Raw genomic sequence first — 27,679 nt, 5'->3', positions numbered from 1 at the left:
TGAAACTAGTAAAAACAAACAGTCGAACTGAGTACCTCGTTTTTTGGGAGTAGTTTTTTTTTTTTATGGAATTAATACAGTTTTAGTTTGGCAATATGTATCACGTGTTAGCTGCAGTTTTAATTGGGTATGTAGAAATACATATTATTATTTTGAAAGTACACAGGCGGCCTACAGTTGTAAATTTTTTAAAGAAAATCTTGATTCCAATCATAGTTTTAGTCGGATTGATACCGGCTAATACCGTATCTTTGGAACGTGCTTGCTACCATTCTTCTTCATACTGATTTATGAACCCAAACAAACTATCGGCCGCCTAATAGTTTGCAGTATGAGGGTACTGACGAATTGCATTTTTCCTCCTCGCTTATAAAACATAATGAAATGAAACTAACTGCATGTGATGTTAGCCTATAAGGAATTGTTGCACTTGTATCAATGTGCTTTTTTATGTTAATTTGTCATGTAAATTGTTGGCTAACCTGAATAATTAAATAAATGATATAAAAATAATGTTAATATAAAATAAGCTGAGTTTTGTTCCCGAACTACTAACATTTTGATTTTGTAATTTCCCAGTATTATAAATAGAAATATATTATTAGTACAGGTAGTCACTATAAGTGTAAATAGGTACATATTATGTCAATTAGACATTAAGGAAAACACAGGTTATAATCATACAGAATTGCATAGTTTCCTTTTAGGGTATGATGTTGCATAATTTTTTGTGTCTGCCCAAAAATCCCAGTGAAGCCCTTTATCAATGTTAAGACTTAGAATTAAGGTACATAGACAGCTTCATCTGTGATTTGATTCGATGACTACAGCTTGGCCACCTCGGTATTGACACTCCAGTGGTCCACACAGGGAGCAGGGGTGAAAGGAGTGTCACTAATGATTTACCCAGACTGTAGGAAAGAACAAAAAATATTTATATAGTCGTACAAATGATGTCCTCCTAGCCGATTATCGGCCACAGCGGCTGTTCTCATATAAGAAGATCAGACAGCAGCGCAGGACATATTATTTGGGCAAACACAGGTGCACTTACTATTCCTTCGCTCTCATAGCCCGATTGGACGACAATCCGACACGACCGGAGAGAAATCAGGCGCAGGAGCGACTTCAGCGTTATCTCCGATGCATGCACAAATATGTAGCTTTAAATTCATAACAACTAAACACAGTGTAGGGTTACTGTAGTCTGTTATTTTGAGGAATAATCTTTTAATAATGAGTTGGTTCTGCTAATGAGCTAATAATAATAAGCCCCTTCTTAAACAAAATAGCAACTACGTAATGAATGACCTTCAAACTCCCTATTACAACGATGGTCACCCATCCACAGAGGAATGCAAAATCTTTGATCTGTCACCATCTTACTTAAATCAGTGAAAACTTTTCCAAAAAATTAAACCATCTACAATAAATATGCCTTCTCCTAAGTCTGACAAACACTATGCAGAAAACCGCATCAAAATCGGTTCAGCCAAACGTCAGATTATCACGCACAAACTTGCAGGCCAACCTCCTTTTTTAAGTCGGTTAAAAACACAAAAATAAATCACGTTTTTTGCTGCTTATCTCAAGAGATAACGAGAGACTTATTATTCTATAATTGCGTGTCAATCTATCATTCTCAGTTATGAGGTCGAATCATTCATTCTTCTTACATCACTAGTTAAATCGACAGTTCGTGAAATTGTGCTCATAGTTCTTACTAAGAAAAAAGTTTAAAAATAGATCCCGAGAAATCGTGTTCTTAGTTCTTGCTAAGAAAAAAGTAAAAAAAGAACCTAAAGAATTGAGAACCTCCTCCTTTTTGGGAAGTCAGTTAAAAGAACAATGAAGTGGTCAACAATATGTGTGTTTTTGTCCTGTGTTGGAGTGATCAGTGCGTCCTGGGAATTGGATCTGTTTTTGAATATGATTGAATGTAAGTATTACTTTTTTGCTATCATATGCACTTCTTTTTATTGTGACTGGATCTAAGTATAGGGAAGCTAGGCTGTGCTATAGTATTTTGGATGGCAAGTCATTGTGGCCTATGTATTATAAAAATTGTTAGTCAAAAAATGACAGTCCTTGGAATGTTATTAGCGCCTCGGTTATGAAACTTTCATTATAATCGAGCGAAATAAGGAGTCAAAAAAATCCAATATTCCATCAGTTACTCCATTAGTTACAGTTAGTGGGTTAAGCAGAGAAGAATGACAGCTGTCATTACAGACGAAACCCCGCAAATTATGTTCCTTCTTGTTCCATGATCGCGCTAACTCTCTCAAACGATCTCTTTCAAATCCCCATGACAATAATTTTGTGATTGACACTAATAATGATTTATTACACTAGTTTACAAAATCAAACTTTTTGCCTGTTGCCGTGGATTTAATGGTTGGTAACATTCACTTATGTTTAGTTTTTATTAATTACACCCGCAAAAATTTTTTTGTAGCTCGACTTTACTTGTTATTGACTTTCTCTTTTCTGAACCTTTTTCAGTCGCTAAAGTACGTATTTTAGTGTAATTATACAAATATGTGAAGTTTTTACAACATGAGTAGTTCAAGGAGGCGTTGTTTGAACAATCCAAACCATGTTTGTTACTTATGTGGAAAATATGTGTTTGAGAAGAGTAGAAATGTCATCAGAGACGCTTAAAAATACTTATTTTTTATATTTTGGAATGTTGTTGGATAAAAATGACAAATCTTGGGCTCCTGATCGTGTTTGTAAATCGTGCGTTGAATACTTAAGATTATGGAAAAGTGGTAAAAGAAGTACTTTTAAACTTAAAACACGAACTATTTGGAAATAATCGAAAAATCATCTCGACGACTCTTACTTTTGTAGCGTGAACATAAACAGCTTAAACACCAAAAATCGAGCTAAATGGCAAAACCGAAGTAGTACATGTGTTCAGCGTCCAGTGCAGCATTCACCTGAACTTTCAGAGAATAAAAATTATATTGAATTTTGAAAAATTATAATGAAAATTATGTTGAACTTGTCGAAGACCTGCTCTTACAATTAAGAGATATGGGATGCAATTTGAGCATAAACTCACTTCCTCTTCAGTCATCTGGACAGATTTCCGGAAAATTTAGGAGATATGAGCGAAGAGCAGGGAGAACGTACCTATGCATCAAGATTAACGTGTCATGGAAGAACGTTATCAGGGTTTCTGGGATTTAAATGATGTCTGACTATTGCTGGTCTCTGATACGCCATTTCCCAAAGTCTACACATAAGAGAAGAGCTTTAAAGTCAAGTTTTTTGGAACTTAACAATTAATATAATTTTTAAACAAATATTCTTTAAGGTAAATACACGTTTTTTCTCTTTAAACCGCACTTAGCTGTATCTCAAAAACTAGAGCTGATAAAAAAAAACTACTAATAGTTTCAAATATGGTTAAATATGAGTAGTCAACAACAGCTTAAAAAATCCCGGCAACAAATGTACTGTAAACTAGTGTTATAAATAGTAAATATTGTACTACATATATTTATAACTGTAGCAAAGGTCACGTTCACAGGCTATCGTAAATAAGATTAAAGTATCGTATATATAGAGCAGTGGTTTAAATATTGTCTACTAGACTGCGTGAGATAGGTTCCAATCATGCCGGTACAGATATGTAGTAGTATTGTTTCAGTATAAAATATAGGTTATTTAAGGTTACTTTGTTTCTTGTCGGGGAAACCCCGTTGCTATATTTTATACATTTCTTAATTTTGCCATGGATAAAAAAGGTCATTTTGTTTATCTGCACAAATTAACTCGGCCCTCAAAAAAAAATCTCGCAGTGACTACCTAAAATAAAGCAATAATTATTCTTTTCACAAAATCAATTTCATTTTCCTTAATTCAAACACGGATATTACCTACATCGTCGTGTTATGTATTGGTTTTACTAATGCGTTGTATACATTAAATAAATTAATTATTCGGTAGTTATTATTTTATAGATACCTATTATTATTTTATTACAGTTTATTTTGCATTAGGTAATAGATTTAACCCAATTCCAAACATTAAACAAAGCAAACAATTGCAAAAATAATTACTAGGTCAACGTATAAAAGTTTTTTATCGGTTCACGTAACAAACAAAGAAATAAAGAATCATTCATTTTACAATCTTCATCTAAGTTTTGATTTGATTTTTTGAATACATTGTTAGAAATAGATATGGCCCTTTGCAACAAGTTCGTAAAATAGGACTTACACATCTTAATCTAAAGCGATGCCGCTCAGTCTAGACAAACCCATTAACTGACTAATAATGGTACAATTTTTTTTAAAAAACTTATAAATAAAACCTGAAGGAGCCGAGAAACTACATATCTTCTACTTGAATGAAAAATCTTCTTTAACTTTGTGACATTTCTTCGTTGAGCTCGATGGTAGAACTGACAGATTAGTATGAAAAATCGAACTCTTTTATTTTGAAAGAATTTTAAATGTTTGTCCCCCTTTTGCACCAGCATTAAACAACCAACATTAAACAGATATACGAAAACTAACCTATAAACCTTGTCATTTTCAGGTGAACACAAGAGAAATCTGAATCTCGACGTCAGTGGAATCGACGTGTACTTCTATGACTTTCCCAACAACATCATCGTGCCATTCCCCATCACCAGCGCAGCCACAGGAATCCTCTCCTACACGAGACTCAACAAGAACCATAACTTCTTTATGTTCGTCGATGGCTTCAAGTCACATATGACCAAACTTACGACAATACAGATGAGAAACGCCTTCAAAAACTTCCCAAACAGCTACCTCATCATCATCGACCATTCCATCTACACCAACAGGATTGGCTTGAAAGTCAGTTTTGAAGAATCCGTGAAATACGTCTACGATATTGGTAAAGCTGTAGCCCAATTGTTGGTCAATCTCCACCAAGGAGGAATTTCACCCAAAAATGTACACTGCATTGGTCATAGCTTGGGAAGCCAAATGTTGGCGCATGTTGGTGAAATCTTCCACAACGCTACTGGTGAGAAAATTTCCAGAATAACAGCATTAGATCCGGCAGGACCGTGCTTTGCTAATAGTCCTGATGAAGACCAGATCAGATCAGGTGTAGCTGAATATGTCGAAGTATATCATTGTAATGCTGGTGAATTCGGGACATCAAGTATATTAGGTGATATTGACTTTTTTGTGAACAACGGTGTTTCGCAGCCAAAATGTACTGTATCTTGGCTACCTCCTTTGTTAAATACTCTTTTGGAGCCGAGATGTAGCCACAGAGCGTGTGTAGCTATGTGGACGGCGTCAATAGCTCACGGAGGGCAAACGGCGTATAAGTGTGATAATTTCTATGACTTTAGAGACGGAATATGTGCGCAGAACGAAACCACTCTTGGTGGTTTCTGGAACCCTGGTAACGCGACGGGAGTTTATTATTTCGCTTCTGAAGATTATGAATATAGTTAACTTTGTATTGATTAGAAATACTAGTGATAATTAATTTACTAAATTAGGTGAAATGGATTTGTATATATTTTATAGGGTGTTTGTGTGGAGTGATTTTACAAATAAGCAATGCTATTGATGTACACATATTATGTAAAATACATATTAATTAATAAGTTAGTAACTATTTTTAATTAAAATAATTTTAATATAAGATTCTGGTGTTTTGTTCGTACTTCTTATCGTGACTGACTTAGTAGATAGTAATAGTTGTAGACCAAAAACCTAGAAATGGAGATACTCAGTACAACGTTGTTCTTAGAAACCGACGCCATTTCTAAAGATATTTAATTTTTTGTTGTAAATAATTTTCTTCCTATCATTCATACCTGCATAATGTTATGTGTAGTTATAGATGCTACGAAGAATCTATCAACTGCTCAAAAAAAAATCTCGAAGTAGTTCCAACTAGATCAGACTAAAACCGCGGTAAATACCCAGTTCCATAGTAAGAATTTCCTTTCACTTGTTCTTCAAGTAGTTCACAGTCTAGGTCATTTATCTTAGCGGCAATTTATATAGACATTACCGCTTGTTAGCCAGATAAGGACTTATCAGTGATTGGTCGACGCTTCAACGTAAATAACTGTGATTCGCTGCTCAATGAGCCTGATATTGACGGTGGATTTTTAAAGAGGATCATTTTTTTTTCTTTTTTTTCAACTTTTTTTTTCTTTTTTTTTCTCACAGTGGATCGTAATATAAAATATATTGCATTGCATTCACATATAAAAAAATAAATCTATCAGATTAAAGTATTGTACCTACTTTCAATTTGCTAGTAAATAAATCAGTAGGTAATCATATATTAAGTATGTAGGGTATGTGACAGCCCACACATTACAACATCAGCCAAATTCATATTTAAATGACGGTCAGACGGCACAATCAAAAATACCGCGTCATCAGTTGCGTAACAAGTTAAACCAAGCGTGAGGAAAACAAAAAGATTTTGCTACGCTATCAGTTGAATAATATTTGTTTGGTATTTTGTAAACGTGGATACTTATATAACATCTGTTAAAATAACCTAGTGTCTTTAATCTATTGTTGCAAATATAACAAAGTGACTAATATAATCTTGCGTCTGTCACAAGGATTTAAGAGGTAGTACCTCATACAGCACTCTTACCTCTTTGGTCATTGTCACTTGCATTATTTCGCTCCGCATCTCTGTCCTAGAATACAAAAATAATGAAAATATTAATTATTTACGTGTTTTTAATGTGTTTTGGTTTTAATAGTGGGTCGCTGGAGAGATATGGGCCGCTTAACTTCGCTCTCAGAATGGTCAAGTGTGAGTATTTCATTCTTTTGTTTATATTTAAAAAGTATGTTATGATAATAAGTGGTTACGTGTTACATAAATGAAGTATCTTGTTGTAATACTTTTTATGCGTTTTGCTTTGAAGTAAATAATATTAGAGTATATTTATTATCGTGCTTAGTATTTTTTATGCAGACTTTGTTTGCTGTAACAAAAAACAAATGTTTTTTTTTTCTCAGTGTTACATGGTCCATTTATCGAGAGATATTTTTTTATAATTATATGTATTTTTTAAGCACTTTTGATGGAATTGAAATGTTTTTTATAACATTCGGTTAAATTATTTTGTTTGGAATTAAATTTTTATTTTCTTCCCAATGGATCCCAATTTTCTATATAATATATTATGTTAGCTAACATTATTATTTTACCAGAATTACACTAGGCAATGTGGTTACCCAACCACAGTAATTATTTGTATTTATTTTGTAATTATTGTTACGTTAATTCGAGCACGTAGTCAATTATGTATTTATAGTTTTCCCCATCCCGAGAGTACGGGATAAAGTCCATAAAGATTTTGACGAATTTTAAGAAAATACTTCACTTCAACGATGATTTTTGTGTTTTTTGTAAATTATCTAACTAATATTACTAAATACCATTTGTAGGACACATAATTCAAATTGTATTATTTTTGGAACTAATTCTATGGGATATCTATCCTGGATGTAAATGTAGATAAATAACTAAAGTAGTCCGCCTACAAGGTATCCATAACTGATCAGAATAACAAAAAGCATTTCCACCAATCATCAGCGGAATGGTTCTGAAACTGTTTCAAAATGATACTTTTAGGGAATAATAAAATAAATGTTATGTCATAATTCCCTTTTTCAATTTTCAGGTGAACACAGCAGAGACCTGAACCTCGATGTTAGTGGAGTCGACGTGTACTTCTACGACTTTCAAAATGGCGTCGTTGCAAGCTTCCCCATCAACGAAGCGGCCCAAGGAATCCTAGCTATAAAGAATCTCAACAAGGTCAAAAAATTCTTCATGTTCGTCGGAGGCTTCAAATCACACATAAATAAGAATACAGAGGAAAAAATCAGAGAGGCTTTCAAAGACTTCCCAAACAGCTACCTCATTATCATAGACCACTCAGCCTACACAAACGATAGACAGGGCAAGAAGAAAAGTTACGAACGCTCTGTCAAATACGTCTACTACATCGGCAAACAGTTGGCTCAAATGTTGGTCGGTCTCCACGAAGGAGGAATTTCACCAAAGAACATTCACTGCATTGGCCATAGTTTGGGCGGCCAAATATTGGGTCATGTTGGCCAGATTTACTTCGAAGCGACTGGTGAGAAAATTTCGAGGATAACGGCTTTAGATCCAGCTGGACCGTGTTTCTCAAACGCTTTAATACACGAACAGATCAGATCTGGTGTGGCTGAGTACGTGGAAGTATATCATTGTAACGCTGGTGGTTTAGGAACGACCAGTGTGTTGGGTGATGTAGACTTTTTCGTGAACAAAGGAGGTTCCCAACCCAATTGTGGGACTGTTTTAGTGCCTGGTATACTGGACTCTTCGTTATCAGCGAAGTGTAACCATAAGACGTGCGTCACAATGTGGACAGCCTCAGTCTCGCAGCCAGAGGGGTACAAGGCGTATAAGTGTGACAAGTATAAGCATTTCAAAGGGGGTATGTGTTCGTTGAACGATAGAGCTCTCGCTGGTTTCTGGAACCCTGGTAACGCTACGGGAGTTTACTACTTTTCTACTGAAGGTTATAATTTTAGTTAACCTAGTGCTGTGCTAGGTTAATCTTACTTTTCCTATATTAATAACCCCGTAGACTACTTTTAAGTATCTTGAACTAGTCGCCTTGTACGAAATGTACGTATTTAGATCAACATACGCGCTTATAACTTTGTAATAGGAGTAAAAATATCCTAAGAAGTTTACAATACCTATTTTTTGACGCGTTTTAGATAGTGTTTTTTTTTATTGTTTTACTAGGACAGTTTTTTTGTGTTGTAAATATCTATGTAAATACATAAAAATAATACCTATGTGATTTTTATGAGATTTATATTTACTTATTCATAATTGTAAAAGAATATTCCTACACTAATAATAATACGATGTTGTTTATAGTTTTAAACGTATTTTTTTTTATTGTTTAAAATATTTTTAGTTTAGTTTAAAATATTAGTTTAACAATAAATGAACACGATACAATATTTGGTTTTACTTTATTTTCCTGTAAAAAGTAAAAACAGAATTCAGAATATGAATAAATGGTGCGAAGTAACCATTCAAAACTGCATTGTGTATTTACTTTGGCACTAAAAATAAAGCCATGAAACTTGATTCCTAGTTGAACTTACTGCTTATTTACAAAGTTAGTCATCATATGCCTAGCCTTTTCGAAACTATGATGGGGTCGGGTTCCAGTCTTATCGGATGCAGTTGAGTGCTTACAAGGAGAGACTGCCAATCTGAACTCCTCAGCCCAGTTACTAGGACAACCCGGTCGGTACACCTTGATAAGACTGATTGTCAGCCTTTCTGATTCTACCCGTACACCTGCTAAAAATGTTTTGAAGTTTGTTCTAGAAGTTGAATTATGTTTAAAATTCGTCAGTTATAAATAAAACCAAAAATTTTACGATTTACTGCGGAGTGAAGTATACAAAGCAACCCTGACTTCCTCAACCAAGTAAAATCCCTTGGAAAGGCGCAACCAACTTTCTAAAGCTGACGCAATCTATTATTGCAAATTAAAAAGGCCTACAATATCTGAGAACAGGTGACTAAACGCACTCACGCACTGGTAAATCCGTAGAGTAATTAAAAAAAAAAACAGAATCTGGATAGACCAGTGATACGTCAGATATGAGTGACACATGTCTAATGAAAAAAGAGCGACTTCAGACTAGCAAATCAAGCATAAAATAAAGCCTAGTGGGTAAAGAACCACGTTGTTAAGGTTCGATTCTAGGCCAGGTATCAATGCCACTTTTCTAAGTGTGTATGTACTTTCTATGTATATCTTGGGCACCAACGGCTGATTAGAAGGTGAAGAAAAACATATCTAGGAAACCTGGACTATAAAGTCTGAAATCCCCAACCCTCATTGAGCAAGCGTGGTGATTAAAGCTCAATCCTTCTCCACGCGCGAGGAGGCCTGTGCCCAGCAGTGAGACGATGAAAAGGCTGATGATGAAATATCACGTCAAGTGCTTTATTTGCTGGTCTAAAAACGTCTCGTATCCATGGTAAACACTTATACAACAACAGTTGATCAACAATTTAGATGAGACTGCTGCATCGAGCAAGATCTTGTCGACTGCCGTTGTCAACTGTATCAACGTGTAGCGTTGATTATAAACAAAAGTTTACCATGAATGGGGCTTAGGTACAAGCTCGTTTTTTAAAACAACGTCCAGGTTCTGTCCACGCTCTGTTTTCTTCCTTCTCTCTCCTACAATTGTTATATGCTGTGCCCGACAGGGTCCATAATTGTGACTAAATTATTTATATACCAACAACCTGCATAAAGGACGAAGGGCGTTTTGGTACCCTGTCCAACAGTGTTGATTCTAGTACCATTGCGTAGGTCTTGGCAAGCCAAAAAATGTTTACTATGACGACTAGTCCCAATTCCTTGTCCATTTCGCGTGACATCGACTAATAGAATGTATAATGTTCATAAATCATCAACGTACCTAGATGTAGTTCTCAAATCCAACTGTATTGAATAAAAACTGGTAAAGTAACAAAAAAACAAGAATTTGGCCTTATTACAATGTTTGCCTGCCCACTGCTTTAAAAAAAGTCTGTGTGCAAACCTTTGCAGTTCACGCAGAATATAGCTTATGTATTTGATGAAAGTCTTTCAGTATTTACAATCAATTAATGTTTAATGATTATCGTGTTTTAATAACAGGTTTTTTTTTATTTCATATAATGTGTAGGTGCATGGAGCCAGTATGTTTAAAGATAGTATGTAACTAAAATGATTAGTTGTGTTTTCAGAAATGTTTTGAACTTTTGTCAAATCAGATGACGATTGTGTTTCCGTAGTATGACTCCATAGACTATTACAACCTTTAGATTATAATAGAGTGTATCTCAAACAATTTAAGATGTCTATTAACTGAGTTTAAAATTATTACACTGACGACATATGCCTCTTAATGAATTTGCATATATGGATGACATACTTGTTTCTATGTCGATTTAATTTTTATCGTTACTCGGATCGGACAGCTAATTGAGGCAAGCCCCATAGTTTTTATTATTGTTCACGTAAATACCTTTCTAATGATATATCATACGTTACTGTTGGAGCGGGTACCAAATCCCATACAAAGTGCCCATTGTCCTTTACAGGTTCTTTGAACGCACGTAGAAAACTAGACGAAGAAATTGTCATCAACCTAGCCTAGCTTTTTCCTTGCTAGGTATGTTGGAGTCGGCTTCCAGTCTAAATGTATTCAGCGGAGTACTAGTATTTTATATATAATTCTCTCTGTTCACGAATATTCTCTCTGTTTGAGTTTTTTATTTCAGTACTTCTTTTTCTTCACAATTAGTCCAGATGAAGTTCTCCTTTTCTTGGCTGGACTTACTATCCTAAAACTTGTATTCATCCTTTAAAATTAATTAAAGCATAAGCATAAGCATAATTAATAGCAGCATAAATGCAACCACAAAATGCACATGCGCGTAAAATATCTTATTTTCCTGCATTTCGGGGACGTAATCGTATTTTCCCATTGCCCCAAACAGGATAAATGAATTTGCAATATCCCATAAGAGTTAATATATGATAATGCTGCAATATATATAGTCCGAGCCTGCAGTCAAAAGTCACACTACTCTTCAAGTTGTGAACAGTACAGCATCTAGCCTTCCTAACTCTTTGGCTGTTTAGTATCCAACAGTAAAAATGTCATCGTTAACTTTAACTCTTCTTATAAGCTTCTGCTTTATTAGCAACGCCATGAGCGCTTCCATCACCAAAGCTACATACAAAACTATTATGGATTTGACACTGAAATGTAAGTACCTTCAACTTTTAAGACTATTTATAAGCTAGTTTGTGTTATATTTGTCACCTATTTTTTCCTCTTTTGACTTTTGATTTCATTTACTAATAAGAGAATCTTCTTCTCAGGTGGAAGTGACGATGAAATCAACAACCAGGACTTGGATGTCAGTGACATTGGTGTTTACTTCTATAACTACGAGGACAGCAGCAAGAACGTTCACAGGATGCCTATCAAGGATGCCGCTCAAAACATACTGATTAAAAACAAACTAGATAAATCTAAAAAATTCTTGGTTTTTGTCAGCGGTTTCAATACCAACGTTGGATTCAACGAAGCAACAAAAATCAGAAATCTTTTTATGAAAGAAAACAGCTATCTCATCATCCTTGATCATTCAAGTTACACCAACAAGGGCTCTATATATAACGCTAAATATGGCATGGCTGTTAAGCATGTGAAATCCATTGGCAAAAGATTGGCTCAACTGTTGGTAGACCTGTACAAAGGAGGAGTGCCAGCTCAAAAAATCCACGCCATGGGCCACAGTTTGGGAGGTCAAATCTTGGGGCATGTTGGTGCGAACTTCCACAAATCTACTGGAAAGAAAATTGCTCGAATTTCGTCTTTGGACCCTGCTGGGCCCTGTTTTTATACAAGACCAGCTGAAGAGCAAATCAGGTCGGGAGTGGCTGAGTATGTGGAAGTATACCATTGCAATTCTGGTATTTTTGGCACTAACAGCACTTTGGCAGATGTGGATTTCTTCATGAACGACGGTAAGAGTCAACCAGCTTGTGACGAAGAGACGGACGTGTTTCGTTGCAGCCATAATAAGTGTGTGGACATGTGGAAGCAATCCGTGCTTGACCCCAAAGCTTTTACTGCATACAAATGTGACAACTACGATGATTTCATAAAGAACAAATGCAAGGAGAGTACGACAACTGGATTTAGGAACCCTTTGAAAGCTAAGGGCCAATACTATTTTTCTACTAAAGGATTCGTGGGTCTGTGGTAAAGATCAAGAACTTTAATTTTAATGGTAACTTTGCTTTAATGGAACAAATAATGTATCCTGCTTTAATTTTGATATGGCTTTAATAATATTAGATTACACTTATACGTAGAGTGTTATGATGTGTGCTAGATTTTAAGTGGAAAACAAGTTCCTCAATTCTTTTTTTAATGTCAAATAAGTTAGAACTTACAAGATGCTTTGTACCTATATTACTTTAAATAAACAAAAATACTATCATAACTTTTGTTTTGATTAACGATATAAGAAATTGACTACCCGGACACTACACAGCCATACACACACAAACAGTCGGCCGGCCAGTTGATCCAACAGTAGACCAAATTTTTTTTAAAGAAAATCTTAATTCCATTCAAAGTTTTCACTCGATTTGATAAAGGCTAAATACCTAAAATAATATCTGTAATGTGCCTTCAACTATTCATCTTCATACTGATTTATGAACCCAGACAAACTATCGACAAACTAAAATTTTGCAGTGTTTGAAAGTGCTGATTTTTAGCCTACTTTGAATAAACACTTTTCGATTTTGACTTTCAATCATAGTAAGCCCAAATTCAGCACAGTAAACCTAAATACAATCTGATATCACAGCCTAGTTCCGAATAAAATGTGGAAAACACAAATAAAACAATAGAAATCTGTTCCAAGATATAACATCTGTTTCACAAAGACGTTGCCGCAGTCACCGGAGACCGCACCACGGTAAAGCTGTTTCAGACTAACAGCGTTAAAACGTTGCATTTTAACTTTTTTCACTGTCATACAACCTATTATTTTATTTTTAATACATTTAATTCCGACACAAAGGCCCGTATCAATCTAAACAATAATAAATTATAATAACATAATATGTGAAGGGTACAGTTCTAGAAGATTACCGGGTTGGTAAATTACTGGAATCATTTATGATTAAAATATTGCAAATTACAATGTTGTTAACTGACTACTTTTTGTTCAGGGCATCCCCATTTAGCGATATATTAAATATTACTACTTTGTCGTATAACGAAGTGTTAAAGGTTATAGAGATATGAATTTATCTATAACATGAACAACATATTATTATGTTTTTTATATCACTTATTTATTACCCCCGTCATAACATTAACAAAGCTGCTGTATTCCATTTTTCTTCAACTTTTACCTTCAAAGAGGCTATTTATATTCTAAAAAAGCAATATAAAACAAAATATGACAATAATCCTAATATTGATAAAAAAAGGAGGGATGTCGCCTTTTAAGCTGTCAGTTTATCAAGTCGTTAAAACGGTTCGTATACTTTTTTAATTTCTCAAACAAACTAAATTCAACACTCCACTATTATAAGAAAAAACCTTACACCAAGCACGATCTTGTCACAAAAACGCAGCGTAAATTCCGTGTGAAAGGCTCTAATATGCACTTAGCGCCTAGACACGACAGCTACACACTACACTTTTCTTAAAGGAAAGCTTTTGTTTTAAAAAATGACATTATTCCTCTTTCACTCCAGAGAATGGACAGATTGCACTCCGTATGGAGGCGACAAGAATATTTTATGTACGCCATAAAAATTCTTGGGTAATATTTCTGTTAAAATAAAATGTGCTTTGTTGTTTTTTGTGCCTGGTCTTTTTTAAGGGGAGCTCGTGGTAAAGTAGAAGCCACGTGGTTTAATAGGTAGGATCTATCGATTGGTGCATCGGTCAGTGGATGGTTGACCATCAAGAAGTCTGACAACCAGTCTTGCCAAGGAGTTATTCGGGTAATTGGGTTGAGGAGGTCAGATATGTGGCTCCATGTAAAACATTAGCAAGCAACTAAATCCAGTTTGGCTTGAACCCGACCCCAATATATTTGGATAAGGGCTACCCAGATGATGTTAGATGATTGGAATCTATGATAATTTCTGTATTATACCTAATAGAAGTACATCTGGACACCTTTGACCACCGATGCTCTAATATGAGATTGATTACCTATAAATATTTTTATAGAAGCTCTGAAGTTAACTAGTATTTTTAGCTTATTATCACACTAAAACTATTTTGAAGTTATGCTTTTCCACTACAACTCAAAGCGTTCCATTTCATATTTGAGCAGCAGCAATCTAAATTAAAATCAAGCTCAAACTGGAACCAGTTTTTACAATAGACAGACATAGCTACCAAAATGCGTGCGCACCAACTATTTCAATTGACTGAAGTCTACACAAAGCCTACCACAGATATTCAAGTTTGTGCAATAACTGTGGAATGTGGCAACTATCTTTAATTTAATGGAATATCTGAAAACTGTTGGAATGTACATTTGATCTTAGGGTGGTTTGTACATTAACTTTCATATTAAGCATTTATTAAAGACGAGGTTGTGAACGCGGTTTCACCCGAATTTAGATAAATTCATAGACTGTGTAGCGGTGCTTGAGGACGCGGTTTCACCTGCGTTTAAATACATTAATCATCTGCCTAGCATTTTTTTAACTATGATAGGGTTGTCTTCTTGTCTAAACGGATGCAGCTGATTACCAGTGTTTTAGGCGCGACTGCCTATCTGACCTCCTCTGCCCAGTTACCCTGAACCCAACGCTTCAAGGTAAGACTGGTTGTCAGACTTACTGGCTAGTGACCCGTAACGACTGCCAAAGATATTCAATGACCGCTGGGGCCTACAGTTTGTCGTGCTTACGAAAACATGATGCGATCTACAGCAGCAAATACTTAATAATAAATAACTCCCAATTTATCAAACACGCTGTATTTTCTTCTTAGTATTTCACAAACCGCAAAACGTTTAATGGTTCGTTATTAAGAGGTTGTTTAATTACTTTTTTTCTCTAAAAGCACTTATATTTGCTGCCTTTAAGTAGGTATTCCTTTCATTAGCCAAGATGGGAATATATTTTTTATGGTAAATAGTCCTTGTTAGCCTCGCAATTAAGATACGCGTTTAAAATGTCTGTCATTGTTATTTTTAATTTGTTTTAGAAAACACTTTTAGTCAAACTGATGAGGAAATATTATAAACGCTTTTATTTTCTCGACATGCCGTTTTTTGTGATATCTTAAGATTTTAATTTATAGGTATGATTCACTTTAATAATTCCTGAAATATCAAAAGGCTAAATACTGCAACTTAAAGAAGACGGAAAATTCATACAGTTCTAGCATTTCACACATTCTTTTGAGCGCAACTTAAAATAGATACAGGACATCTTACAAATTTTGTTCCCGTTTTTAACTAGCGGCAATAAATGTACAGACAAAAGTATCAATTAAAACAACACTGTATTCTTAATTAAAGGAATGCTTTTATGAAAACAATATTTTTACTTAATAGTCATAAAATTTGAATTACGTCGGACATTTTGAGGGCGTTTCGTAATAAATACTGCTTAATGTCTTTACTCCGAGGCATTGTTATGTTAAGCTGGGTACTCATTAGCGAACTGTATCTGTAAATGTCTTTTGTATCTTACGTAGTTAGCTGGTGTATATCTCAAGTAGGTACTGTAGAACAGTCAGAAACTTTTTAGTCTTTATTCGGTGTTTGGTCCCTGGCTGGACAACCATTTTAATATGTTCGAATTACATTAGGTTTTTGATACTGAGGTTGTCACTTCTCTCCCAATCCTAAAAATAAATATAAAGTTAAAGTTATTGAAGATCTTTTATTTAAATATATCAAAGATCCCGGTCCGAGCGCGCTACGCGCTACAGTACCATCTTTTTATCATGGCGAAATCCTCATGGACTATCCTTCACCTGGGGTCGGCGGAGTGGTGTGCAGGACTCTAAAAACGATGACTATGCGGTCAGAAACCGACGATTGTACGAAAACTCTGACGCTAGAAATTATTAGGTTACTAAGACTGCAGCCTAGACTAGATATGGCTGATGGCAGCTCTTTTTTTTGTAAAATAATAAAAATTAAATGTTTAAATTGTAATAGGCAGTTATGTTGCTAGGAAGTTTGTTCATTACCGTTTCTTCTTCCCAGCGTTAACTAACTAGGAAGTGGTGAAAGGGGTTTTTGGGTGCTAATTTAAGTAGCCTAATTTCAATAAACATATTTGACTTCGACTTTGAATACCAGGTCAATGAGTACCATCCTTTAGATTGTATTACTTGGCAAATTGACCCGTTACAAGTTTACAGTATATGAGAAGATATTGGTGTTACCAGGGTAATACAGCAGTAGGGGGTTAATGAGAATAATGGTTATTACCCTCGTTTGTTTTAACTATTATAGGGTTCTACATAAATATACGTATCATACTTTAGGTGTAGTATCAGGCTGCGGGATTGTTCGAAAGAGTTACCGCGGCCATGGTACATAAGAAGGAACATGGTGAGTTTTAGTCAGTGAGAGTCTGATACTGCCTCACTCTGCACCCACAGAGAGTGGGGTCATTTGATGATTTCCAATAAAAAAGGGATAGTTTAATGAACCTTTTTTTTAAATCACGACAGTAAAATGTTGTTTTTTTAACGTATTTACATACTTTTGTCTGACATCGAACTGTCCAAATAAACGTTTCATTGCAGCTATAAGGTATTGTCATGAACCAACCTTTTATTTACTTCGAGGTTTAATTTACGTTTCACAGGTATTGGTAGAGCGCGGATTTAACACGCAATTGAACATTAAGTCCTCGCCAAACTTTTTGTCATCACGGCACATTTTGCGAGTGGCTGAGCAGAAACCACTTTTGGATATCAGCGAGTGTTAATTTTTTTATTTAATAAGTACAGTGATGGGGGTGCTTGTATGGACGCAGGCGTACTTGTGCTCGGAATTTAGTTACAAACCGCTATCAAGTTTTGGGAAAACTGTATCAAATCTATCAATCTTTTCAAAGATCTCCATCTTCCTAATTCTCAACAAGTACCAATTGTAATAGGGGTCGGAGCAGCATGTCTACTTCTTTCATACTCGTCTATCTGACGTCCTCTCTTAAGCAACAATCTCTCCAACCATATCGTTCTTCATACCTTCCATCGTTTCTTTGGTCCCCTTCCTGTGTATCCATCCACGTCCACACCCAAGATCTCTTAACAAACAAGCATTGAAAATACTCTTCTTCACAGCATTTCCCTCCAAAATAAAAAGCACATACATACATAAAGAGGCCTGCATAATGCAAGACCAGACTTTAGTACTGCAATTCCTACAGGTATATTTAAAAGACATTTACCGGTGGCTTTGAAAAACGGTGCAGCGTCGTCATAACCTCTTTGCAGCTGGTATAACCTACTGGCAGGTAGCCAACACACGTAGGAGCTGTTTTACTAGTAGTTTATTATTCAAGTTGTTTCATAAAATATTAGCGCAAGATTTAGAATGTGAGCCTTCTTTATAGGCCGTTGGGTAATGGGCCGTGTAAACAGTGGTGGGATAGTTATTAAGTATAGTTCGGCCATTCAGAGAATGCGTTCCTGACACGTCGCGATTGAACTGACGACGTAACTTTGCAATGGCGTTGCAGTTACGATAAAAATATTTTTGCTGGTTGTTTACCGTTTTAACAATTGAGGAGCATTAAAACAACATTATTATATCAATAATCAATGAATGTTATTATCGTCGTCAGTTCAATCGCGACGTGTCAGGAACGCATTCTCTGAATGGCCGAACTATAGTGGATTTTCGCGGTGAGTGGGGAATTTGTTGATTTTTAGGAAGCCTTATTCGTCTGAGGAAAGTTGTAGGTTCAGGTTAGTTTGGAGTTTAACACCCCTATCAGGCTTTATACAAAGTCTGCAATAATTAAAAATATTTGCTGATATCTATGTATATGAATGACAGTCGAAACCCTCAATTTTACGTGGCTTCCGAAACACGGAGGAACTCGAAATGATATAGATGATCATCTATCTACCAATAGCTCCAAGAGTTGCAATGGACCCTAAAGCATTTCAGTTAGTAACGAGCTCTCCTGCAAAAAAATCAAAAGTCATTTATTCAAACTTGGCTGCAAAACAGCACTTTTCGAACGTCAAAAAAAATAAATTTACAAAAGACAGCCCCCAAAACGCCCACCCTTCACCACTTCCTATGTGTTTTTGCTGGGAAGAAGAAGTGGCGCAACAAACTCCCCAGCAACACATGTCTGTCTGTTCGGTTAGAACATTGTTTGATATGTACATTTGTATACAATTTAATTTGTATATTACAAAAGAGGACAATACAGTAAAAATAATTTATACACCACATGCTAGCTAGCACTCACCCTACATACCTTAACTAACTCAAGCATTGAATATGTTTGATGAACAGAAAATTATAGCCTCCAAATATTTACACTTAATAGAATATCAGGGAGTGCCCACCTACATGTGCTATTCTTTTGTAAACTATTAAATTAGTAAATTAGACCGCTCAGCCAGAACATATGTAAAATAAAAAGAGTTTACAAATAAAAACAAAAAAACTAATATATAGTCAGTAAGACGACCTGGCACCACAAGCAGCACCCGTTCACGAGCATAACGCGAGGATCAGCCATCGCCCCCCTCGCACATTTTTGAGGGAGGGAGGCAACCCGACCGCCGACGCTACCGCAAGCAGTGCCGTCTAAGGGAGCATGACGTACTCACTGCTACACAACTCAATATCAAGATTAAATTATCAGTTCCCGCTAAGTAGTATTATTTACTAAAATCCAAAACAGAAAATTAATACAAAGAATGTATCTTGTCAATAATGTAAAAACATTAAAAAATAATAATTGAATAATAAATAAAAATAAAATAAATGTCATTGAGTCAAGAGATTGAATGGGAGAAATTTAAATTATCTAAATAATATAGCTAATATAGCTGTCTTGCGTTCATCATGGCGACCAACTATTTTTATCATTCAAATAATCATTGATGGTGTAATATGCCTTTTTTATAAGAACAGCCTTAATTTGTTCTTTGAATTTATTAAACGGCGGCAGTTCTTGTAAGGTCAAAGGAAGCTTATTATAAAAACGAATACCTAAACCCAGAAATGTGTCATGCACTTTATGAAGCCAGTGATAGGGTACACACAGTTTTGCTTATTTCTAGTATTAATGCTATGGACTTCACTTTTTTTGGTATATAAATGTAGGTTCTGTCTAATATACATAATGTTGGCAAAGATGAACTGTGATGCTACAGTGAGAATACCAATTTCTTTAAACAACTCTCTGAGGGAAGTTCTGGTACCTAACTTGTATATAGCACTAATAGCACGTTTTTGTATAATAAATATATTCTCTATATCAGCGGCTTTGCCCCACAACAAAATACCGTAGGACATGACGCAGTGAAAATAGCTGAAATACACTAATCGCGCAGTGTCGACGTCAGTGAACTGTCTAACTTTTCTGACGGCATAGGCAGCAGAACTAAGCCTTCCCGCGAGGCTAGAAATATGTGAACCCCACTGAAGTTTTGTATCACCTGTTATACCCAAAAACACGGTAGATGCAACGGTTTGAAGAACCTCGTTGTTTAGGATAACATTAGGACCTAGGTTTTTTACATTAGGCAAAGTGAACTTAATGCATTTTGTTTTTTTAGCATTTAGTACTAAATTGTTTGTTGTAAACCAGTGCGTAACTGTTGAGAGTGCACTGTTTACGTCGTCAAATTGCTCTCTATTTCTCTTATCTGCAAATAATACAACATCGCAGATATTTTTGAGGTGGTAAGGTAAATCATTAATGTACACTAAGAATAAGAATGGCCCTAATATTGACAAAACCTCTTATTAAATACCTCTATAATCTTCGACACTAACCAATCAACAGAACAATAAGACTAATTAATTTTTCCCTTAGCAAAGCAAGCAGATGTGCGCACAACATAGGCCGGGGGTACACTGTGTGATAGTCCGAATCAAACCACGTTCCGTTTTAAGCTGCATTACGTGATCTCGACAGTCTGTTGCTCCCAGGGTTTGTCGGGTATGTGGTGCAAGTTAGAAAAGTTTGGTGTTAGAATGTGTTAGAGCTTTTTTGTTGATTGTGTGTAAGGAAGTTTAGTTTTCTTTCAGTTCTCAATAAACCGATTCGAAAAATATAGTCGCTATCAGCGACTACATTTCATCAACATTTAAACAACATTCACATTCATCAACATTTACATTTAATCATGCATAATTTAGACCACTCCACGAAGTTCGAAAACCAACTGAACTTTGAGAGTCGTGAAGCTGGACTTCAAATCGTTTGTAGTAGGTACATGTCCCGACTGAATACATCGACATGATATGTTCAAGAAATGATTCTGGCCGAAGGCTTTCACAACACTTTCTTCGCTTTCTTTATCAATAAAATCTTCACGGCTATTCAATAAACCCTGTGGCTTACTTTATTCCAAAGACGATGTGTTTTCCTAAAAATACATAGTGTATTAAATAAAACTTTTTATAAAAAAATAAAACCGACTCCCAAAAACTCCTGAAAAGCAAAAAAAGACTATTCTTAGGTGCATCGGCCTAGAAGTCAGTATCTAATGGATGTACCTGAGTTTATACGCATCGCGTACTAGCGTTGACATCGGACGCGCCTGCACCGTACGCAGAAATTATTATTTATAATTTCGGCCGAGCGCGGCGTCAGCCGTCGCCGCATATTTTTTGCACACCATGCGTTCGGAAGAACTTGTGGCGAACGAGGTCCTGGCGTTCCTGCAGTACCAGCTGGACGTCATGGATGAGGTCAGTGTGACCCAGATCTGCACCTCAAACTTCACTGAGGCGGAGATACGCAGCGCCAAGACGCTGCTGTACGAGACGCTGCTTATGGCAGATCGAATGCCGTCCCGCAGGAGGGATGAAAAGGGAGAGAGGAGTCTCCAAGACATGATTAAAGTGCTGAAGGAGACCGACCCAGACGACGTACCAACTTTCGTGGCAAAGGATTTGCGCAAGCTGCCCCCGGTCACGTTTGACCACGTCGACGTCACCAGGCTCCTAAAGGACATCACTAGCATGAGGTCTAGCCTGGTCGAGCTGCAGTTGAAGCTGGAAGCATCGCAATCTACCATTAGTGATCTACGCAGTGAAGTAACAGAATTACGAAACACTGTAAGTAGGTCACTCGCGCCTGCCAACAGCGACAACACACGCCACGGACAGGCCAACGCATCGCCGAGCGCCGCGTCAGCAATAGTGCACTCGTCGCCGGTCGCCGTCACTGCAAGCGATGCTAAACTGTGCCCCGCCCCCTCCGCGTCTCCTGTCGTCGGGACGCCGATGAATGTAAGCACGTCGAAGCCTAGACGTGTTTACTCGGCTGCCGTAAAGCAAATTCCCGTTCAACGGCAACCTAAGGCTATTGTGGGAACTCAGAGTTACCCTGAAGTAACCCAAGGAACGGTTCATCCTGAACCAACCAAAGGGAAGGCTGATGCAGATGGTTTCATAAGGGTGGAGAGGAAGAAGAAGAAGCCATCAAGTCGGAATCAATGCGGAACTGCATTGACGGGTCCAAACATGCTGCTGCGCCCCGCTATTCCTACGACGCGGTTGTATGTTTCGCGATTACATCACTCCACGAAGGTCGAGGAGATCGTGGAGTATATTCGAGTGAAGACCAACTGGACTTTGAGAGTCGAGAAGTTAGAGTCGAGTCATAACACGAACTTTAAATCGTTTGTGGTACGTGTGCCGACTCAGCATCTCGACTTGTTTCAAGAACAGTTCTGGCCGAAGGGTGTCGTGTTCCGGCGATTCCGCGGGAGGTTACGCGACACCACGAAGTGTAACACGAGACCGCTTACTCGTGTCAATACGTAGCTTGTAGTTGTTTTTATTTTTGTATGTATTAGTTTATAAGTATTGATATGTCATTTATATGTATTGTGTATTGTATTTGCTATGGGCCCTAGTTGCCTGAAATAAAGGAACAAATAAATAAATAAATAAAATATACGCCACCGACTTACCGACACCGACTGACCGAAAACGTTTTTTTTATTTTAAGCTTTTCAGTGACAAGCATAGTTGTCACTATCCGCATAAGTTAGCATAAGAAGCAGAAGTTCTCATCAATACGAATAATATAAGCCCAAACACGAGGTAGTTTACGTATTCAGTTGTCGAGTACCCTCGACCTTCTCTGATCTCCATCATCAGGTCAGCTCCAAACCTTCACTGATGCAAAGGTCTCGTCAATACGAATAATATAAGCCCAAACACGAGGCAGTTTACACAGTCAGTAGTCGAGTTCCCTCGACCTTTTCTGGTCTCCATCATCAGGTCAGCTTCAAACCTTTACCATTGCATAGTGTTATCAGACATACGCCTTAGTGTCAAGTTTTTACCCTACGTATGCCTACAATTTTTGAAAGTTGCCCTCGATTTCTCAGGGTTTCCATCATCAGATTCTGACCTGATGATTATGGGACCACCTGGGAGGTTAACCCTATCGAACAAAAAAAAAATTGTAAATCGGTCCAGGTGTCTTCGAGTAATCGGTGAACATACATAAAAAAAGAACCCGACGAATTGAGAACCTCCTCCTTTTTGGGAAGTTGGTTAAAAAATAAATAACTTACAAAAACAATTCCACCTTTCTCTTGCACCACGTAAAATAAATATGAGCTAGGTATAACGGCGTCAGAAAGCTCTTTAGACACTGACAGAGATTTCTCGCAGAACGTGATGCTAATTCTTATAAGAGCGACAACGTGACAGATTTGCTTCTCACGGTGAAACAATAAGTGATATGAATTTATGTAATGTATGTTGTAGATTTAATTGTTTCGAGGAGGTAGGGAACTTTATGAGCAGATAAAACAACTTTAGTCTACTATATGTAGTCTAAAAGACACTAAGTGGTTGATAAGGCTTAGAAGACTCCTGAGATACTGCAAGATTTAATGATTAATATAGATATTAGGTGGGAAATTGAACACGTAGGAATGAATGAAGCCATCTTTTGTTTTAGTTTCAGTTAAACACGATCTTAACAGTGTATTGGCAATAGCAAACACTGTTTTAATCAGTGTGATATAAGTAGCTATACAAACGCTCACCCAATATATATATTTTTTTGTAATTTCTCGATATATCTTCAATATAGTAAGTATACGTTATACTAATCTACATCTACACAATTCTATTTCCATTCGCAGAAGATATAATATCTTCATCAGTGCGTACGCGCCGCTTCCAGCGCAACGAAGCGCGTGAGTCGCTCAACCGCCGAGCGCGCTCAATTTACCGGTCCGATGTTTTTCCACCCTGTACATAAAACAGATGTATTGGAAAAGGTTCAGTTGGTACCTGTTGAAAATTGAAAGTAGAAGTAGAGAAGTAGAAAATTGAAAGTTCTTTTAATTATCACCTGATTAAATAAAAAGTGAGTAGTTTTGAAAGAAGCCACGACCGGGAAGCTGTTGTTTCTTCCGATTAAAAAAAATTCCGAGATATTTCATGGTCGAGCAGATGCATTGGTCCCGTTGGGTTGGTCAGGTCACTCAGTTACTTCTATAGGTCTGCGCATAATATGCTTGGTTGATGGAATGTTCTGAGCGGTTTTGAGAACAGTCACCGCAAACGTTTTTGACTACGGGTTCTGGCAGAAAGGCAGATTATCGACGAGGTGACATTTCTATCTAAATATATTATAAGTACTCAAGAAAAATCTTGAAATTCGATTATCTTGAAAAGGGTTATGTTTTGCCCAGTGTATCCCATGGTCAAATTTGTACGTATTGACCTATACTATCACCTCATGAAAGGATTCGCTCTAGTTACAAGTAACCCTGTATATCTGGGCCTAGGAATATATGGACCTATACGAAAACTCTCTTTTTAATAAAATATCATTTTCTTGTACCTGTAATTTTTTACTGTAACTTCTTTAACTCTCATAGAATGGGGTTTCCACCCTTCAGATATTTTTCCACATCCACACGCGTCGCGTATTTCACACAACGCTAACTGAATTAAATCCACCGCAGTGCTGTGGGTTTTTATAGAAAAGCTTTATGGGGTGACAAAAATTAAATAAAGAGTAAAGTGGAGGGAAATATTATTGGAGTAATTTTGTCCATAAGTTATTCAGTCCAATGCCATACGCGGTCGAGTACGGACGCGTTTGCGCTGCACTGTATGAATTTTAAATTCGCGAATTGCGCGGCTATAGCCGCTGCCCGGTTTTCGCTATGAGTGCACAAACGCTCATAGCCAACGAAGTGTTGGCATTTATTAAACATGCCATCGACTACATGGACGAGGTTAGCATCTTGCAGATCTGCAAGACCTCGTTCAAGGAAGATGAAATTAGCAGTGCTAAATTGCTGCTTTTCACGACGCTTGGCAAAGTTAGCCAGATGCCGTCTCGTCGAAGGGATGGCACAGAGAAGAGTCTCCAAGACATCGTCACGCTGTTGAAGGAGACCGACCCGGACGACGTGCCCGATTTCGTGGCGAAGGACCTGCACAAGCTTCCTCCCGTCACGTTCGACCACGTAGATGTCACCAGGCTGCTGAAGGACATTACACTCCTGAAGCAAAGCCAGGCCGAGATGCAGCATCAGCTGGAGGTGTCCAACAACACCATCAGTGATCTACGGGCAGAATTAGTAGCATTGCGCAATGTAATTTCTGCAAGTAGGTCACCTACCGACGGCGACAGAAATGTGAACACGCGTCGCGGGGCGCAAAATGCCTCCATCTGCAGTTTCGAGTCGGCGGGCTCGAATGCGTCACCTACTGCCGAGAATGCATGCGTTGCAACGTGTGCCGCCGCCGTCCCTGCCTCGACATCGGTAGAGACGATGACTCGTGTAGGTTCGTCAACCCCTAAACGAGCCTACGCAGCAATTGTAGACGCTAAGAAGCCTGTTGAGCCACAAAACTCGCAGGTTAAAATAGCGGAAACCATAAAAGGGGGTAAGAAGAGCCGATCGAAACCAAACCAGGTTTTGAGAAGGCAGGTCGACACGTGCGACAAGGATGGTTTCGTCAAGGTCGAGAAGAGGAAGAAAAAGAAACCTCCTTGTCGGAACCAGTGTGGTACTGCGCTGGCGGGGCCCAATATGCTGCTGCGTCCAGCTATTCCGACGACGCAGCTGTACGTGTCCAGGCTGCACCATTCCACGAAGGTTGAGGAGGTCGTGGAATATCTGCGCGTGAAGACCAGCTGGACCTTGAGGGTCGTGCGGTTGGAACCGCGTCACAACACAAATTTTAACTCGTTCGTGGTGCGTGTTCCGACACAAGGTCTCGAGAAGGTCCTCAAGGAAGATTTTTGGCCGAAGGGTGTTCTGTACCGCCGGTTTCGTGGCCGGCTACGTGACACCAGTCAGCGTAACACGACGCCGACACATCGTGTGCATTAGTTTTAAGAATATTTGTTATGTATTTATAGTATGTTTATGTTTTTATAGATATAGTATTGTATATATATATTGATATGGTGAATTTTTATGTATTAGTTTATAAGTATTGTAATGTACGATATATGTGTATTTGTATTTTTATGGGCCCTAGTTGCCTGAAATAAAGGAATAAATAAAATAAATAAATAAAAAATATTCAGGAACCTAACCTATTAAATTCTAAATAATTTGTATTAATGAACTGGTTGTTCCTTTTTCGTACTAATACTCAAGTTTACATTATTTATTTTGCACATTTTCATACTTTTATTATTGTTTTGTATCATCGCCAACTATTTCAATTGTATTGACTAGCCAAGCTTCTTTTCTTCCTAAGGTTACCACAATCGCTAAAAATAACCTGTAAACCTAAGTCTAAAATTATTTGCCACAGCATCACTCTATTGATATTTTTAGTCATCATTAGTACTCGAATCTTCTGTTAAGCCTCAATAAATGTACCGCTACCAATCTATATTCAACCTTAATCCTATCCCACTTAAGTCCATTGTAGTACTATCACAGCTTCCGCATTCATCTCCCAGTCATCAGTCAATTCAATTGTGAGACAAGCGAGCGAATCGATTTAATCCTTTACGTTAAGCTAACTAACGTAATTCACAGTCGTCTAACTGAGTGAAGCTAACGAGCATGGTAAAAGAAACGTAATGATATATTAACCTTTTGTAAAAGATAGTGATGTTTACTTGAAGAGGTGGTAAGGTATTTTTATTTGTGCTCCTTAATTGAATCAGGTGTGTGAAAAGAAACGTCTCTGAAGTCCATGCAAAAAGCTCTCTCCTTTTGTACTTAAAACACAGTGTAGACTATTTAATATTAATGCTATATATTGTTAGCGTAAAACAATAACGCAACAGCGTTTTATGCATTTGCACGTAATTCAATTTTGAATGTCAAAAATTGCAGACAGACACAAAAAAACGCTTATCCCCACTCCGATATGTTTTTGCTAGATACAAGAAATGGCGCGAACAACATCGCAAACTCAATAATAACACGAAAACAATTTAAATAACATAAACAAACAACAAACAAAAACAATCCAATACTAAATAATGTCAACACCAAACACCCCGTAATGAGCTTTTTAATTAAAATTGTAAACACAAGAAATAAAAATCTAATTATCCGTACTGTTTAGCTATAAACAACCGGTCGAAAACCTCTAATCGTCCTGCGGTTTCAACCGGGTATCATTAACCGGACCGTCCGGTAATGAGCACCGGTAATGACTAGACGTATGTAGTTTATCTTTGTGTTTGATTTTAAACAGGGTTTCGGGTATTTATTTTGCCCGACCGGTAATTACCGGTTGGGTAGGTAAGTTTGCCTACCCGGGTTAGAACAAATATGTGCATTTGAGGTAGTTGTTTAATTATGTGCTCTTGGTAGCAACTAATGAACTCGTGACTAAGTAAAAGCTGCTTAGATGAAAAGGT

The 27,679-nt window shown here is 37.1% G+C and overlaps 4 protein-coding genes and 1 pseudogene across 5 annotated transcripts; all 5 read left to right on the top strand.

Moving 5' to 3' along the window:
• Positions 1-60: 60 nt before the first annotated feature.
• LOC124633531 (lipase member I-like) lies at positions 61-9,015 on the top strand. Of its 2 annotated transcripts, XM_047168788.1 has the most exons (3): positions 61-127; positions 6,740-6,792; positions 7,670-9,015. In XM_047168788.1, the coding sequence occupies exons 1-3, from the start codon at positions 96-98 to the stop codon at positions 8,575-8,577; spliced, it is 993 nt and encodes a 330-aa protein (XP_047024744.1). In that variant the 5' UTR covers positions 61-95; the 3' UTR covers positions 8,578-9,015. The 2 variants fall into 2 exon arrangements, with proteins under 2 accessions (XP_047024744.1, XP_047024743.1); XM_047168787.1 differs by lacking the exon at positions 61-127 and having other exon boundaries at positions 6,536-6,792.
• Positions 1,585-5,651, top strand: LOC124633532 (phospholipase A1-like). Its single transcript, XM_047168790.1, has 2 exons — positions 1,585-1,939; positions 4,555-5,651. The coding sequence occupies exons 1-2, from the start codon at positions 1,849-1,851 to the stop codon at positions 5,454-5,456; spliced, it is 993 nt and encodes a 330-aa protein (XP_047024746.1). The 5' UTR covers positions 1,585-1,848; the 3' UTR covers positions 5,457-5,651.
• Positions 9,016-11,731: 2,716 nt separating the features above from the next.
• On the top strand, positions 11,732-12,852 carry LOC124632865 (lipase member H-like). Its single transcript, XM_047167841.1, has 2 exons — positions 11,732-11,843; positions 11,960-12,852. Exons 1-2 carry the CDS (start codon positions 11,732-11,734, stop codon positions 12,850-12,852), a joined length of 1,005 nt encoding a protein of 334 aa, XP_047023797.1.
• An 8,622-nt stretch (positions 12,853-21,474) lies between these two features.
• LOC124633064 lies at positions 21,475-22,626 on the top strand. Its single transcript, XM_047168157.1, has one exon. It carries the CDS (start codon positions 21,475-21,477, stop codon positions 22,624-22,626), a length of 1,152 nt encoding a protein of 383 aa, XP_047024113.1.
• A 2,279-nt stretch (positions 22,627-24,905) lies between these two features.
• LOC124633063 lies at positions 24,906-26,156 on the top strand (annotated as a pseudogene).
• The last annotated feature ends 1,523 nt before the right edge of the window (positions 26,157-27,679 follow it).

Source organism: Helicoverpa zea, chromosome 9 (assembly GCF_022581195.2).
Source record: "Helicoverpa zea isolate HzStark_Cry1AcR chromosome 9, ilHelZeax1.1, whole genome shotgun sequence".
In the NCBI taxonomy this organism is placed as follows: Eukaryota; Metazoa; Arthropoda; class Insecta; order Lepidoptera; family Noctuidae; genus Helicoverpa; species Helicoverpa zea.
This window is presented reverse-complemented; position numbering and strand designations above follow the sequence as displayed.

What these genes read in the sequence shown, in the direction of transcription:
- LOC124633532 (XM_047168790.1), top strand. Translation starts at nt 1,849, where the DNA reads ATGAAGTGGTCAACAATATGTGTGTTTTTGTCCTGTGTTGGAGTGATC. An exon ending in GTTTTTGAATATGATTGAAT is followed by an intron (nt 1,940 to 4,554) that starts GTAAGTATTACT and finishes TGTCATTTTCAG; the next exon opens with GTGAACACAAGAGAAATCTG.
- LOC124633531 (XM_047168787.1), top strand. Translation starts at nt 6,690, where the DNA reads ATGAAAATATTAATTATTTACGTGTTTTTAATGTGTTTTGGTTTTAAT. An exon ending in CGCTCTCAGAATGGTCAAGT is followed by an intron (nt 6,793 to 7,669) that starts GTGAGTATTTCA and finishes TTCAATTTTCAG; the next exon opens with GTGAACACAGCAGAGACCTG.
- LOC124632865 (XM_047167841.1), top strand. Translation starts at nt 11,732, where the DNA reads ATGTCATCGTTAACTTTAACTCTTCTTATAAGCTTCTGCTTTATTAGC. An exon ending in TATGGATTTGACACTGAAAT is followed by an intron (nt 11,844 to 11,959) that starts GTAAGTACCTTC and finishes TCTTCTTCTCAG; the next exon opens with GTGGAAGTGACGATGAAATC.
- LOC124633064 (XM_047168157.1), top strand. Translation starts at nt 21,475, where the DNA reads ATGCGTTCGGAAGAACTTGTGGCGAACGAGGTCCTGGCGTTCCTGCAG.